General features: G+C 44.4%; 2 protein-coding genes across 2 annotated transcripts; both read right to left on the bottom strand.

The window, feature by feature from the left end:
• Positions 1 to 67: 67 nt before the first annotated feature.
• Positions 68 to 3,334, bottom strand: CHCHD1 (coiled-coil-helix-coiled-coil-helix domain containing 1). Its single transcript, XM_030488165.2, has 3 exons — positions 3,055 to 3,334; positions 2,398 to 2,516; positions 68 to 863 (listed from the first exon to the last, which is right to left on the bottom strand). The coding sequence occupies exons 1-3, from the start codon at positions 3,194 to 3,196 to the stop codon at positions 753 to 755; spliced, it is 372 nt and encodes a 123-aa protein (XP_030344025.1). The 5' UTR covers positions 3,197 to 3,334; the 3' UTR covers positions 68 to 752.
• A 6,101-nt stretch (positions 3,335 to 9,435) lies between these two features.
• On the bottom strand, positions 9,436 to 15,624 carry FUT11 (fucosyltransferase 11). Its single transcript, XM_030486135.1, has 3 exons — positions 14,781 to 15,624; positions 12,863 to 13,488; positions 9,436 to 10,140 (listed from the first exon to the last, which is right to left on the bottom strand). The coding sequence occupies exons 1-3, from the start codon at positions 15,540 to 15,542 to the stop codon at positions 9,993 to 9,995; spliced, it is 1,536 nt and encodes a 511-aa protein (XP_030341995.1). The 5' UTR covers positions 15,543 to 15,624; the 3' UTR covers positions 9,436 to 9,992.
• Positions 15,625 to 15,988: the final 364 nt, after the last annotated feature.

Genomic DNA, 15,988 nt, shown 5'->3' with positions numbered 1-15,988 from the left:
CCCTTTCAGTTTTTTTACCCAAACAGTGGGACATTTTGTTCTACATGATGAGTCGCCCAGGCCAAACAACAGTTTTGCATTCTTTTATTATAGTACAGATGTAATCGATCTGACATGGCACCATACCATCTCACCTGCAAATCAGAGGGCCTAAATCACAAGCCTCTATGTTAAAGTTACATTTGATCCTTACCAATGTACTGTGTATTAACAAGGTATTTTGCTGGGGCATTCCTCCTTCCTCTACAGCCTTCTTGTACAGCAGCAGGAATTAAAAACATTTCAAGAGGAACCAAACTGTGTATACATACATGTAGGAGTACGAGTTGTGAGATTACTATCAATTTCAAGTTGGCTCAGTGTCTGGGCCTGAGTACTTTTTGACAGCAGTTCAGAAGTTAGGCAGGAAGCTTATGCATGAGAAAAAGTCCCCCCCCTAACTGTTAGAAAAGGCATTTGTGTGTATTCCTAGAAGATTTCTCTTCACAGTGAGGACCTGATTCCACACTTGGCTAGCTGAACAACACCCTGCAGAAATCCTAAGATGGCAAGACCCAAGAATGTCATGAACAAAGTCAGTTGATGGTCACAACGGGTGTTTTATGCTCTGGAAACAAAGGCGAGGTCAAGATCCATACCTCAGTGCTGACAGATATCGCCTGACATCAAACGCTCACTCCAGTCTACTTTTCACTTTTTTGCCAAAGTCTCCAACTATAATTGTTTCTCTGCAGTTCCTTTAGTGAAGCACATTATACATAACGTGTGATCTGAGGAAACCTCCTCAGGAGCTTGTTTACTTTGCTTGAAGACATGTTTCCCTGGGATGACAGGGTGTCCTTGTTTAGATTCTTGCGCTCCTTCTGAAAGAGAGAAAGAAACCTCAAAATATTACTTCCTTTTATTTGCAGAGTTGATGCTCACCCCCAAAGACTACTACTGATCATACTGGGACGTTTCTTTCAAAAGAATGCTATTTCTTTAAGGAAGTCTTATAACAGCACTTGCTTCAATAATCACAAGGCTTTCAAAAGCCTGATGACCTTTAAATGATGTAATTAAAGACTGACATCTTGTAAGGATGATATTTGCCCAGAGAAGCTGTGGTTGCCCCATCTCTGGCAGTGTCCAAGGGCAGGCTGGACCACACTTTGAGCAAGCTGGTCTAGTGGAAGGTGTCCCTGCCCATGGCAGGGGGTTGGAACCAGATGATCTTTAAGGTCCCTTCCAACCCAAACCATTCTGTGATTCTGCGATATTCCTCTGTATTCTTAGTTAACGATACTATAAACTCATAGCAACAACTTGGATTTTTTTTCTTACTACTTTCTGTTATTCAATTTGATTCTATCTACCAAATGAACGGCGGACAACTTTTCATTTATGCTGTCAAACAGCAACAGTAAATAGCTATTAAATGATGGTACTGTTACTGAAAAAACAACCCAAACAATTGAAACCTGAAACCACTTTAAGGACACATTTGGTACACATACTTACCTTTAGTCTGCTTTTGAAACTGACTTGATATCAAGTTTATCATATAGCTGGAAACCTCTAACTTCCAAACAATGTGAAATTTATTTTTCAAGAATATGTCCAGCCTTCAAAACAGCCTAAAAGAACTCCTAATTTTCAAAGAATCAAGAAGAGCTGTAACTATCTCATGCACCCTGAAAATTCCATTTGTTATGAGGCTTACTGAAACCACTGGTTATTTCTCTACCACTTGTCTCCAACCTCCTCCCCCACCCCCCAAGCACAGAACTATTTAAAGATTTATGACAGATTGGAGTCTGGGAATCCTAATTTACCTAACTCACTTTCTCCTGCTGTCTAGATAATGCAGGTAATAGATTGGTACCCAAGTCAGCTATTTCTTTATTTTATGAATCTGAGCAGTTGCGGAAACTTACCACACTGTACATCTCCAAAATTGCAACATAATCCCCATCTCTCACCATACAAATCATTGTTTTACTTAACAGCTCCAAATTGTACTCACTCTCATTCAGAACTATCACGTAATATATGATAGCCACAAGAAATCAAAAGAAATAGCCTGGGTTTTGGTCAGCTGACACCAACTAAGCTCTACTTCAAGAATTTGACAACACGAAAAGGACTGGATGTGACTATTGTTTCACTCTCAGTTATACCAAAGACCTAGTCCCATCCTAAGACATCCTTATTTTGATTCTAATTTAATTTAACTTCTGCATTCAAAAAAGGAAGGGCTGCATGTTTGATCTACATCATCCCGCATCTCTCCTACAGCTCAAATGGGTTATAACACCAATCAGATTCTTTTGGAGAACATTATTACTGTTGGCATGATTGGGGGCTTCCTCCTACCCTACTAATAGCCTTTAAGAACAGAAAAGAGGCCTTAATTACTTCTGCCTTTGCCACACAGTCATAGAACATCCGGATCTCCTCGGCACAGGCTGCATCGTTGAAGTCATTCTGTTTCCAGCAGGCCATCATTACTGACATCTCCGTAATGCATGTCGCTTCTAGAAGGGAAACACACAACCCAAAATCTCAGGTCTTTGGGATTCCATGCTAAAAGCCTCCACAGAGAAGTGGAGAGAAGTTTAAGATGGGGTAGAAGCAGGTGAGGAAAAACAACACTGAAGCAAAGATGTTTTGTGTAGAGATGTTGCTAGCATAAAGATTAGTAGTACCATTGCGGTCATCTAACCCCTGACTGAATTCTTAAAGGAAAAGCTATGTTGAGATGTAACAAAGTATTTTACATGCGTGATTCACATACAGGACACCACAAGATGCAAACGTGGGGGTGCTGTACGAGACAGCAATCTTTAATGCCATGGCACAAACCAGACCTTCCCCCCGGCTGCCCTGCACAGCACAAGGCACTTAGTTCGGCCCAGCCCCGACACCACCGCGGCCCTCCCCAGGGTAAAGCCACGGGGTACCTCCCGGGGACGCCGGCGGCCCACCGGCGGCAGCTCTCCCCCACGGGGGCTGCTGGCCCGGCCGTTTCTCTCCGGGAAGGGGACATTTAGCGGCCCGGCGCTGAGAACTCACCTCCCGCCTTCTCCTTGCGGTTCGCTACCTTGTCGGCCAGCACCAGCGGCCGGGTCGGGCGGATAACCGGGGGCCGCTTCTTCTGCCGCCACTGCCCTGAGGCCCAGCGGGTGACCCACACCGGGTACACGGGCGCCGCCATGCTGCGTGCGCGGGCCGGGCGGGACCCGCCCCCCGGCGCATGCGCGGCGCGGCCGTGCTGGGCGTGCGTGCCGGCGGGAGGCGCGGGCGCAGCGGTGCGGGTGCGGTGTGGCCCGTCCTGCCGCCGCCGCCGCGCCGTCTCGCCAGGCGAAGGCCACGAACGTTGGGTAACTCCGCGCGGTTCCAGCGACAGCTCCAACCACTCGCACCCCTGTAGGCTTAAACGAGCAATAGCGTGTGTCTTTAAACCATTAGAACACAGCAAACTGTCCTGACTTGCTGACACGTACAGAGAAAGGGATGTTCGGCTGATGGGGGAGGGAACATCACGGGACTGATAACAACTAAGGAGACAGTAAATAAGACCAAGGATGCCAGCCTTCATGATAGCCGAGTGGTGCTCAGCGTGGAGTGAGGCTGGAACAGGACAGAGGCAAGGACATACCACTGCTAACTCAGCACTGGGACCTTGCGAGCACGCACAGGCACCGAGGTCATTCAGTAAACACAGTGAGGAAGACTATGGGCGACCACCAGCGACCCCCGCTCAGCAAGAAAGTGCATGCGTAACTCGAATGCACGTATTACAGTTAGTTCCTGGAAAAGCGATGAATATGCATGAGTATGCTAAATATATAGCCGCTGTCGGCAAGTAACGAGTGTGCTCACCTTCGCGATATGATTTGTGTGTGTGCCCAGCGCTGCAATAAAGAATGCGGCTTCCTAAAACTCCAAATCGAGTCTTAGAGAATTTCTCCGACCAACTTTTACAGTAACACCCCCAAACTGTTTCTGCATCAAACCCAGCCAAATGAGGGAGTATGTGTGCCTCTCAACCACAGCAAAATAAATCGTGATTGCTTCAGGTAATTCAAATGGAACCTAAGGAATTCTTTTGCAACTCTGGCAACTTTTTTTGGTGCTTGAAACTCAGCATCACTTCACCCTTAGCCCTTCATCTCCATTACATACTAACAGCTGGATCTCCCCTGCGTTGTTCCTGCTAACAAGGCGATACTGAAACTGCTGCTTCTGAAATGGTAGTGGTGTTCTCACGGCCTTGTACTCAGTAGTGGAAAATCCCCTCGTTCCCAGAAGTTTCTTTCCGTCTGTAGGATTTAAATCTCTGGAAGTCCTCAACTCACCTGGCTGGCTCTGGAGCTGATATGCCCCCAGCTTAAGGAGGTAGATAATACAGAAGGCATGGTAATATTTCAAGGGCTGGGGCACAAACAGATTACTGCACAGGATGAAGGACAAGGCAGATGCCGAGAACTGAGGAATTAGACGTTGGACACTGGGGACCTAAAATACTCTGACACTTGTCATGTAGCAGTCACTGAACAAGCCATCTTACCACCATACTGGGGCTCCTTCAGGCACCAACAATCTCCCCTGTGCTCTGGAGGACGTGCAAAGTATCAGTTTTCTTCCACAGGAGCAGTTACATGTTTGGTGTTCTCTGACCACGTACATCTGGTCAAAACAAAGATGCTGGGAACAAATTTTTCTGCACAGGACATAGCTTTGGATGAAAATACATTCAACTCTCTAGATAGAGACATAAACCCCAAGGCACCCCCCTTGCCTCTGCCTAGTCAAGGAAGGTAACGATACACTGGAAATTTTGTTACATTGAGCTGAACATCAGCAGAATATTCTCAGTATCATTACTAGAATTTACTGCATCTGCAGACAATATATTCTGGTATGTCTGATTCTAGAATTATTTTTGTGTTACTTTTAAAACGGTATTTTCTTAAAGTCCAATAACAATAGCTAGGAAAGGTGAAAGCACTGGGATGTAAAAGAAACTGAACTGCACTCCCCGTAAATCAACCTCCGTTTTTCCAAATTACATTAGCTAATGGCAGCAACACCTTCAGGCACATTCACCTTCAAAAGCTGATCTCTCTTTTAAGTAATTCCAAGAAAAATGGGAGGAGGGGCAGCTGAGAAAGGCAAGCAACACAAGGAGAATTGCAGTAGCTTCCTGTCCGTTACTGCTGTCTGCATTAGAAATTCTTTTTTTGGCATTCAGCCTGGGATTGGAGCACCAGCCTAAGAAATTCCCAAGCAGACAGAGTAAGGTACGTGATGGTGTCTGTACACACCATGCAGAATGTGGAACTATAGGTGTGTTACTCTATATCCAGGTCTCTCCAATAACGTGTATTTTGTATAGTTGATAGCACAGAGACACTAATGAATGGGACAGAAGTGCCGACTTTAAAGGGACAGCCAGAAACCCAGTTCTCTCAACACACAGAGCAGTGAGCACCACAGATACTTCACTGTGAATCCTGAATGTACAACTACAAAGGACATGTCAAATTCTAACTGCATTTAGTACTTCTTTACTTGGATCAACATAGCTAAAGCTGAATTGTAGCCTGTGTTTCAGCTAGTCAAAACCAAAACAAACCACAGAGATAAACTATAAGTATTAGATTTGAAAAGAACCTATATTACAACTGGAATAAGGGCCAATTATGATGTTATGCCACAATTAAATACAATGCTAACAATGCTGTAATAAAATACACAGTTAAAATGAGACTGTTGTTGTAAATACCTCTTTAAGAGGTTTCAGACTTACTCCTGTCTGCTGAGCTATTGTGTTTGGACAGTATTAGCACTTAATGCACTTATTAGCACAAATGTATTAATTTATATTCATAGCTCAATGACAGCTGCAATTGCTCTTCTGATGTGTCACCCCCCAACCCCAACGCTAGCCTACCTTATCCTGAGCTATCTCAATCAGATCAGCCACCCTGCATTATTGTCCACCTGACTAGCTCTGAGCTGCCATCCCTAATCCCTAACTCCCAGATCTACTCAAATCCAGCCCAATTCCACTGCAAATTACGTGAAAACTCCTTATTTGCTCAGAGATGCCACAAAGTACCACAATCTGCTCTGATCCATTCCAAGATCCCCAGAATCATCTCTAGCTGAGACACTTCAGCATTAGATGGGGCTTTTCTGCAGGAAAGAATGAATGTAACAGCATACAAATTAAGATGCCAGTCATGTCAGAGCTCTGGAACAAATCCTGCAGCTCCATTCTTCTCCACCCTTCCTAGTCCCTCTGCAGGGCCATATATCTCTCAGTGCCAGCTCCAGGATACTGAATCATGAGATTGTTAAAGCCTGACATAGGCTTTGGCTCAGCTGGTCATATCACTAAAAGGATTTTGTCTCTGATTAATTTCAGGTTGTCAGTAGAGGTCTCTGGGCAGAATGAAGGAACCTGCCACCCTGGATGTTTCCTATTAATACACCTTCTCAGAAAGCACCTGGAGATCCATCAACAATCTTAATTAAATCCAACCAAATGGATGACAACAAATCATTAAGGGAGTGGCTCTCTTGGGACAATGGCTGAAGAGTGCATATGGAAGGATGGTAAGGGAGGCAGATGGCTGCTTGTCTAGCATGGCAAAGCCTGTCTAAACAGTGATGTCCCCGACTGGCTGTGTTTCAATTCAATTTATCCTGTTCCCAGTCCTTTAGGAGTTACTTGTTCTTGCACCAGTTAAAACTACCCTTTGCCAAGGTGCAAGATGGGCATTTCTGCTGTGATTTTCCAGCTGCTGCACTTTGCAGGCCATTTCCAGGGAAAGAATCTCATTCTCCTTTCCCCTCTAAACATAGACATCCACTGTTGGTTGTCTTTCATTCTACTTATCATCACAGAGGACCCAGAGATCCTTCAGTCTGAAAATTACTACAGTGACAGAAATAAGAAAAGGCAATTATTTTTCAGTTCTAGAAATTACCAATGTTAGGTATCAAATCAATATTCTTCAGTGAGGTTACATGCTTCCTAGAAATTGCAGTCCTTGCTAAATGACAGAAAACACAAACTACTAATTCAGTGTATAAAATACCCAGCTTCTTACTGAAAACTAGGCAGCACCTGCTATCACAGTTTCATCAGGAGAATGAGAACTTCAGCTTGTCCAATGTAATGAACTGGATTGCTAGACTTCTGTCAGGCATTTGTTTCTCCTCTCTCACTTCTCAGAGGGCATAAACTTAGCTGGTGGAGGCAATTCTGAGACACGGTATCAGTAGAATCTACTAGTGTTTCATATCAGCAGTAGTAAGGAGATACCTATTTTTAGAACATTAATGCTAGTGAATAAAGCTATCCTGACAGCTTTGAAATCCTCCCTCACACAGTACACAGGCAAAATGCGTGACAAGCAGTGAAGTGACTCACCCCAGTTAGTAGAAGCCTACCAAAGGGTTTATAGACATGATCTCGTTATCATCCACAATATTTGGTGTCTTTGCTAAAATTCATGATTAGTCTCAGTTGTGTGTTTTTATGAGTACGGGCACCTGCACTGTAAGAATTTAACTAAGGAAGATATTGTATACACTGTTCAGTCTGAGTATCACGTCATCCAGAAGGTAGTCACAACACGAGTGACAACATTCAGCCACCACCTAGTTGGTTTGGATATCAAGCGGTGAAGTGAGAAATCCAGTTAGCAGTCCAGAACAGAAATCATTAACCTTTTCCCAAAATATTAATAGTTGCTGCAGTGACCTTTCTCCTTGTCTGCATCACATACTCTGATTAGCAGAAAGACAACTAAACGACAACTAAGATCATAAATAGAATGAAGAGAATCTGAAGTAACTGGAGGCATTAATTCAAACAATTTATTTAAATATCATTAAACTGTTTGGTAGAAGTAGACATTCAGAACTAAAGTAGCCTTTATTTGTTTTATCTTAATTTACTTCTTATGCACATTGTGGCCACTTCAATCCTGAATACACATATCTGAAATCTTAACCTGATTTGAGTAATCCAATTTAACAATTAATTCAGACATATTCCCTTTGGTATTCATGTCTCCTGGGTAAATGGAAAAAAGGAATGTAAACTGATGAATGCATTTTAGCTGAAGAACCATTTGTGACTATTACTACAGAAGAGCGCTAAAAAAGCATTCTTCTCCTAATAAAACATCGGGTGAGATTGTATAGTGTATGCATTTTTTACGTTTACAAGAATCCAGTGATGGTTATGGGTCTGAAGTCTCCTCTGTCAAGATGTCCTGATTCTACCATGACAGTATTTTTGTATCACCTGAAAGACAAACACTGAGATGCATATTATTACCTATATGATGTAACACCTAAAATATTGTATCTATAACGTTATCACTGGGAATTTGAGGGGTGAAAAAAAAAGAGATTAAGTGATCTACCCACAGCTAAGCAATAGATAGTGACTTAATTAGGGACAGAATGTAGATTCGCTCCTGTTCCTAAGTTTTATTAACAAGCTTCAGACTTCCCATCGCAATGCCCTACAAAATGAAATTACCCCACAGGCTCTAGATTTGCATTACATTCTGCAATGTAGAATAATGGCTCTACATTTGCGAACATTCTGTCTTAGGCATGGATAAACTCTGACTATTTAGTCAGTAGTTACTTCTGAAGAGGGAGGAGAAATGGAAAAACAAAATACCATTATACCATTAGAGACATCAGTGCAGTGTGGCTGTATTTGCCTGTACTTTTTAAACCCATGACACTACGTGAATTAGTCTCCCTCCAATGCAAGATCAGTTGTTTCAGAAAGGTACCCAACATGGCAGGGAACAGCAGACTTATTTTATATCTGTAAGAGATACAGGCTATGCAACAAGAAAGCTGTAATCACATGTCATCACTTACTCTTAGGAACGCTAGTCAGAGACCAAGATCATACTGTGTTAAGATTTGGTAAAAATACAAAAACTTCTCAGTGCACCTGATTCCCCATCCCTTTCAGCACAAGGTTTATATCCAAAAGACCGCAATGTTTATATCCAAACTGCAGAGACCACTGGAAAGGCACCATTGTTAAAATGTATTTGTCTTTGCAGAAAGCTGCAGATACTCAAAAAGAACAGATCAAAGGCCTCTGAATTGCTCGCATTAAGGAGATAATAAATATGAAGTCAAAACTATAGCTGGGATTTCAGGTTTGATGAAAACTTAAAAGAACCAAAGCATACTCAGGTTAGCCTAGTTCTGTACAATATCAGGTAATACACTTCCTGGTGTGAAATACATTGTTGAATGTTGTGAATCAAATAATTCAATCTCTCATCCCATTGTATGTGTCACCTGGTAAGTTTGTAAAAGAGAAAAATTAGGCAGAGAGTAAGTGACCTGCCCATAGGTATTCAGTTACCCTAAAAAGTAGGAGTATTTAAGGCATGCTTACTTGGAGAGAAGAGACTTTATTGCTGGCAATTTCATAAGGCACAATTGCTCTCCACAGACATTTGTCTTTTGTTATTCCTTCACTGAAAAAGCTATTTGTTAATAGCAGCTAAAAGTACACTTTAATGAAGAGAATAAGTGACTGATAAAATACTTATAAAAATGATTAATATTTTGGATATTAAAAAAAAATCCCTGAAATAACTTTGGACGTTTTCGCAAGAGTTTGAAGAGGTGTTCCCCTGGAGTCATGTAAGCCACAAGGAAACTATACAAATACAAAAGGAGAGTTAATTCCTCTTTTGCCCCACATGTTGACACCTGCAATTCAGGAGTGGCTTCACACCACAGAGCTGAAATTCAAACCAAAGCAGTTGCTAAGATCTCCACTGCTGAAATCCAATCATAACAGAAACTTACTCACTTCATGCACCAGAAAAAATAGTCTCTGTGAGAGTTTTTCTTCTATTTCAAGGCAAACATTTGGAGCGAGGTAAGAATTCGCAGTCTCAACTTTCAATGCAATTTTCAAATCAAGCTTTTACAAAGATGGGTCAGTGTTGCCTCGTCCTCTTGAGAAAAATCTCATGCATGTAGTCCCAAAATCTTCCCTGATGCGTCTCATTGCGATGAATCATAGCAGTGAGGGCCTCACCCTGATCAAGGCTTTGCCAATAATCCTGCAGCCACATCTCTTTCCAACTGAAACAAAAAAAGAGACATCACCATAAACCACTAAAACCCCCAGATCACTCTGCAGCTGAAGTAGCACTGGAGCCAGTTTTTTTTCTTTCACCTAAGAGGAAAACAAGCCCAGAGATGGTCATAACAAAGTATGTTGTTACCGTGCCATTGCGCTTGAAGTCATGTAAAGAAACTTGCTGTGAAAATTCTCTATAGAAAATACAAGTTCACTATTAGCTTTACAACATTCTAGAAATATCAGCATGTGACTGTAGTGTTAACCAAAGACAATCAATTATTAATTGTAGAGGATAAAAACTTCTAATAAAATCTAGCACAGAATCCTTATGTGATTTTGAGAGTAGTCTTCCATGGCCAGTATGCATATAACAGCCTAAGAATCCCTTTTTTCTTCTTCTCTCTTCCTCCCCCCATGATAAACCATCTAACAATTAGGGAATGACAGCTACTCATTACAAACTCAGGTTATACATGGCAGAGACAAAAAATCATTATATCCCTCAACCCTGACTCTCTATCTCAAAACTAGATGGTTGAGTATAGGCTTTCTCTTTTTCAATACAGACATTCTCAAACTTTTCATAGCACAAACTACATCAGTGCAACTTTCAGCAATTCCCTTCCCAATCGTGATCATGTGGACTACTTCTCTCAATTGTGTTATATCAAGGTGTCTTTCTAAAGCAGACAGCAGACAATATAAAAGCTTCCCTGGTACAATTTTTCCGGACTCATCTCATGTCTATAAACAGGGGGAAAATAACATACTGTGGTTCAATGAGACATGGAAACTGCCGTGGGAATCAACAGTGGCTTGGATTGTGTTCAAAACTCCCTGCTGATAACCAATGCACACAATGATGGGAGTACCTAAGCTTGTAACTAAGTGGCATAGGCACCCATGTGGTGCCTGCAAAAGTACTTCTCTGCTGCCATCTGCTGCTCAAGCAAAAGGCCAGCTATGAAAAAGTAGAGAACGCTTACAGAGCGGGACACTGCGTAATGTTACAAGCTAAAACCACCTTTTGTTATGAAGACTGAGAAAAAGTATTCCTGTAAAAAGCTCGAATATATCAATCAACCAACAGAAAACAAAGGGCTTCAGACCCCTTTTACATAGAAGCATAACTTTTCAATTAGTCAATATGAGAACCATACTGTGAAAAATGCTTTTTAATAACAAACTTTACAGATTTTGTGAAATAGGCATTTCCTAAACAACCTAAATTACCTCAGGCTTATTTTCTCTTTTTAGTTTCAGTTAGCCATTTATGAAAACATTCAAACATAGGGCAAAGTAGGTCCCCACACTTAGAAAATTCTTCATAGTTTTTTGTGGATGGGTAACATAATAAAAACTTTCTTAGTTCTGGGTTAGCGTACTTGAAATGATGGATTCATTTTCAACACACTGTTCCTTCTAATACTTTAACACTCCTAAGCATTCAATTCCTTAGTCTAGGAAATTATTAACAAGGCTGTAAGCTGGTATAAACTGAGACAGAGTATATTGATAACCTCCTTCTGGACAGCGCATGAGATCTTACTAGTATTTTCAAAAAGCCATTAATTTAATACTACAGTGGGACTGACATCAGAACGTTGAAGTCTTTGGTGATAGCTATGAACATAGGCAAGATCTGCTGTGGCTGAGGGTTTATGATGGCTGTCTAATGGCTTTTAGAAAGTGAATTGCATGCACTTGAGTAATTGCCTAAAAAGACAGAAATTGTTGCAAGTAATGCAAAGAAAAATTACAAACCTGAAGGATCCAAACATGTTACACTAGTATCACACACTACAGAAAGTGCACACATCATTCATGAACTGCAAGAACCCTTCCTTCTAGCAACTGCAACTTCAAACACTGTTAGTGGAAAAACTCAAGGTTTGGGAACCCAATCTCGGACTTGTTTTGTGCCAACACATGTATAAATACGAAGTAAAACATGCAAACAAAACTCTATTCTGCCCATCAAAAGTGGTCGCCTGAGGGTTAGTGTGGGTAGTTCCCTGCTGACAGACTTTAGGGCAGCTCACGCTAGAGATGGCTAACACTGGGCTATGGGCCTGGGAGATTCCAGCAGCACCAGCAATCCCCATGTGCAAAGGGGCTAAGAAGCTACTCATTCTCTGTCCTGTCTGATCCTTCTCCTAAATAAATGGGACGGTGTCCTTCAACCACAAGGCAGAATTTTGTCACACAAACCAACAAAAAGTTTTGTAAAGTATTCTGGGTGAGCCTAACTTCTGCTCTGAAGGTGACTTCAGAGCAGAAGTTACAAGCTCTGCTGCACTGAACAGTGCCACCCCCATTCTTAATGCAGTACTTTGTAAGGAGGCACAGAGCTTCTTTCGCCCAAGGGCTACCAAGTGCTTCACCATCGCTGTACTGAAAAACATCCCTCTTCCAAACAAAGAGGCTAATATAGACAAAGGATAACCTCATTGCCCAAGGTCAGAGAGCATTTTAACAGAATATTATGGGTGTCTCACACTCCTCATTCAACCACTAACAAATACGACCAGCCAAGCCTTTTCTTCAGCCTCAGTGTTACACAATATTAGCAGAACTACCATACCACCCATAAAACATAATATAAAGTGTAACTGAAGGTGTACTAAGAGATCCTTTAAGTACAAAGCATTATTAACAGTTACAGCTACTATTATTTAAAGCTTCTTTCTTCCTTCAAAAAGCACAGTCCTGTTACATTACCTGTCTCCTCCGGAGAGATCTTCAACATTTCCAAACCCAGGGGTGGGCATAGGACATCCCATGTGCTTGAACTGAGCTATACGAGGTCTGGGAGCTGGAATTTTCCCACGAGACTTTCTGTGTTCCTGCTCCTCTTTGACCCGGGTGTTCTCCCTGTCACAGATGAAACACTCAAAGCCATTCAGGTAATTGGGCAGAGTCATGTCATTCACCCCCCACTCCCGCCTCTCCAAGCTCTCTAGCAAGAATTGGTTTTTGATTCCACCATGGTTCTTATACTCTAGATACTTCAGATATTCCTCTCCATTCTTGTCCAGGAAGTCAAGATACTTTGCCAGCTCTTGGGGGCTCTCAAAGTCATCTATAAGAATAATGGAGAGGTTGTTTGGCATCCAGTCCCGCACAGCTGGGGAGCCTCGGTATACTGGGACAGCCCCCAGGTGCATTGGGCGCCACAGCTTCTCTGTCATGTAGTCATCACATATGGCATTCTCCAAGGCCAGATGAAACTTGTACCTGGCGATAAAAGTCATAAATTCAGAATCTTCTGTAGTTGCTGTAGAAGTGTCTCTCAGTCGTTCACTGGGAAGCTCACGGTTATGCAGGCATTTCCCATAGGAGTCAACCTAAAATAACAACCGGCATCTTTACAAAGTGACTTGTTTGCCTGGAGCTTGTTGTCAGAGCTTGTATTTCTTGTAAAATTCCTAACTTTGATCAGTTCCTAGCTACTTCAGCTTTGCTTTCACTCCAAATTCTTTCCCTTGTGACTATTCCTAGAGTCCCAGTTCTAACAACTTCAGAGGAAACTGAGGGCTCAGTTTCAAAAGCAGCATAAACTATGCTGCAGATTGAGGGGCAGGGGGAGTGTGCAGAAAGGAAGATGTTACCAAAAAACTTATTACTGAATACATCAGGAACTGAGAGGTAAGGATGGGCATTCAGCTCCCTCTGAGTTAATTTGAAAGTGATCTACTTAACAGCACTTTTCCAAACAGTTATTACACACAGCTCCTGCCAGTGTCAGCAGGCTGGCAAAAGTGTTTCATTTGTTAGACTGAGGAAAATTGATGCAGGGAACTAAAAAGAATACTGTCTAAAATTGAAAGACTCGATCTGGAATCTGCCTCATACTTTGAAAATACAATCAAATTTTAAAAGTTCTTTTGTCTTTGCTTCACTGACTACATGATAAACTTGCACAATGAATGAATTGCGACCAATAGAAACAGCAGAAATGAGTAGGAAAAACATGTTTTAGGTAAGTACTAAAACCTGATTTTTGTTTCTAGTCTACCGTCCTTCAGAATTTTGAAGAAGAAAAAAAAGTACTAAACTTTTTTTTTTTTTTTCCCTGCTTGAAAGAATCATTATCTCAGTTTATGAAGCCACTCTGTCAGCTGTGCCAGAGCAGTACAAACCACCATGGAAACAACATGGCCCTACAATGCTTCTCAAGGAGCAGATTCTCAAACCACAGCAACCTGTCTTTTCACTCCACGCCTGTACTTTCAAAAGGGAGCAAGGCTTGTAAATGGACAGCCTTCATAGAGGCTAACTTCAAGGTCCAGAGATGCAGCAACTCCTGGCACTTGCTCCACGATGCCAAGCTTATTCAGGCTTAGCCCAACCTGTGACTGATCCCAAGTCCGGCCAACTCCACAACTAACAGCTACCATCAGGCCTACCTACTGCATGTGGTGTAGTCTAGATCACGCTTTGGGAAGGAATACAACTAGTTTTTCTGTCCAGCTTGTAGTCGGCATGCATCCCCGTTACGATTCGTGTCTTGGCTAAAAGCAAAGACAAACAAACCCCATTAAGAAGAGGAGGTGGAGGGAGGGATGGAGGGGGGCAGCCAGGCGGACCCAGCTCCTACACCAACCCCACGCCACAGCTTCCCCGCGCATCTGCCTACCTGGATGTACTTCATGAGCTCCCGCACGTAGCGGTCCCGGTCCGAGGGGACGTCGCAGTGGGACTGCATGTACAGCACCGGGGCATAGCCCTGCCGCCGCCACGCGTCCTTCTCGGCCAGGGGCAGCGCCGGGCCGCGCAGGTACCCCACGCCGGGCAGCCACTGCAGCGTGAGGGGGTAGTCGGACTCCCGGCGGAACGTGGCTGTGTAGTTGAAGAGCTGGATGCCCGGCGAGTGCGAGAGGACGTAGTTGTTCATGGGGGACTCCTCGTGGAAGAGCGCCCAGGTCTGGTGGGTCAGGCGGGGCAGCGGCGCCTCGTAGGCCCTGAAGTCAGTGCCGTAGAAGATGAGGGCCTTGGTGCGGCGGTGCCGGGCCACCCGCCGGCTGCGGGTGACGAGGCAGGAGCCCCGCGGGCAGTCGATGCGCTCCGTGTCGCCGGGGAAGTGTGGGAAGAGGCTCCCGCTCCACCACAGCAGGATGGGCAGCACCTTGTTGCTCCGCGTGTCGTTGTTGCCGGGGCCGCGGTAGGACGCGGCGGCCACGAAGGCCGCGCCGGGCGGGACGGCATCCTGCGCCCACCCCTCCGCCCCGCACGGCTCCGCCGGCACGGCCGTCTCCTCCTCCTCCGGTGGCCCGCCCGGCGCCGCCGCCCCCGGCCCCTCCGCGGCCAGGGCGGCCCTGGCGCCCCAGGCCAGCGCCAGCGTCACCCAGAGGCAAGCGGGCCCCCGCCGCGGAGCGCGGCCCGCCCTGCCGCCACCCATACCCGCCGCCCAGGCCGGCACCGCCCGCCCCGCCACAGGAAGCGGCCGCAAGGGCCCCGCCCCCGGGCGGCGCTCCGTCAACGGCCGCAAGGGGCGCAACAGCCCGGGCAAGGCTGAGGAGGGGCCCCGGGAGCGGGGCAGGGCCGGCGGCGAACCGCCCTTCGCGCGCTCCGGGCCTTCTGCCGTCCGGGAAAGCTGGAAGCTGGAGGCAGGGGGTGCGACACGCCGGCAGGGCTGTCAGCTCTGCAGGAGTGGGGTAGTGTTACTTCCAGCTGCCTCTAACACACCTGCACCAGAACCTGGCGATTTCACCGAGGCAGAGCAAATACACCCGCAAAGAGGCATCTTCGGTACAAAAGAGGCGTTTCGATGGTGCAAGAAAAGTACGGGGAAGGAGGGAATGCCTTCAAATAATACTTGTTTTTTAACTGTCTAGAGGTAGGTTT

Source organism: Strigops habroptila, chromosome 5 (assembly GCF_004027225.2).
Source record: "Strigops habroptila isolate Jane chromosome 5, bStrHab1.2.pri, whole genome shotgun sequence".
Lineage (NCBI taxonomy): Eukaryota > Metazoa > Chordata > Aves > Psittaciformes > Psittacidae > Strigops > Strigops habroptila.
The sequence above is the reverse complement of the archived record's forward strand: the minus strand, read 5'-3'. Positions and strand labels throughout refer to the sequence as shown.

Bases quoted from the DNA above. Each gene is read 5' to 3' on its own strand.
- FUT11 (XM_030486135.1), bottom strand. From the start codon at position 15,542: ATGGGTGGCGGCAGGGCGGGCCGCGCTCCGCGGCGGGGGCCCGCTTGC. The intron at 13,489-14,780 runs GTAGGCAGATGC...TTGTTATTTTAG, and splicing joins AGCTCATGAAGTACATCCAG to GTTGACTCCTATGGGAAATG. The intron at 10,141-12,862 runs GTAATGTAACAG...TTTTTGTTTCAG, and splicing joins GATCTCTCCGGAGGAGACAG to TTGGAAAGAGATGTGGCTGC.
- CHCHD1 (XM_030488165.2), bottom strand. From the start codon at position 3,196: ATGGCGGCGCCCGTGTACCCGGTGTGGGTCACCCGCTGGGCCTCAGGG. The intron at 2,517-3,054 runs GTGAGTTCTCAG...TTTCCCTTCTAG, and splicing joins CCGCAAGGAGAAGGCGGGAG to AAGCGACATGCATTACGGAG. The intron at 864-2,397 runs GTAATTAAGGCC...TCTCTCTTTCAG, and splicing joins ACTGTGTGGCAAAGGCAGAA to AAGGAGCGCAAGAATCTAAA.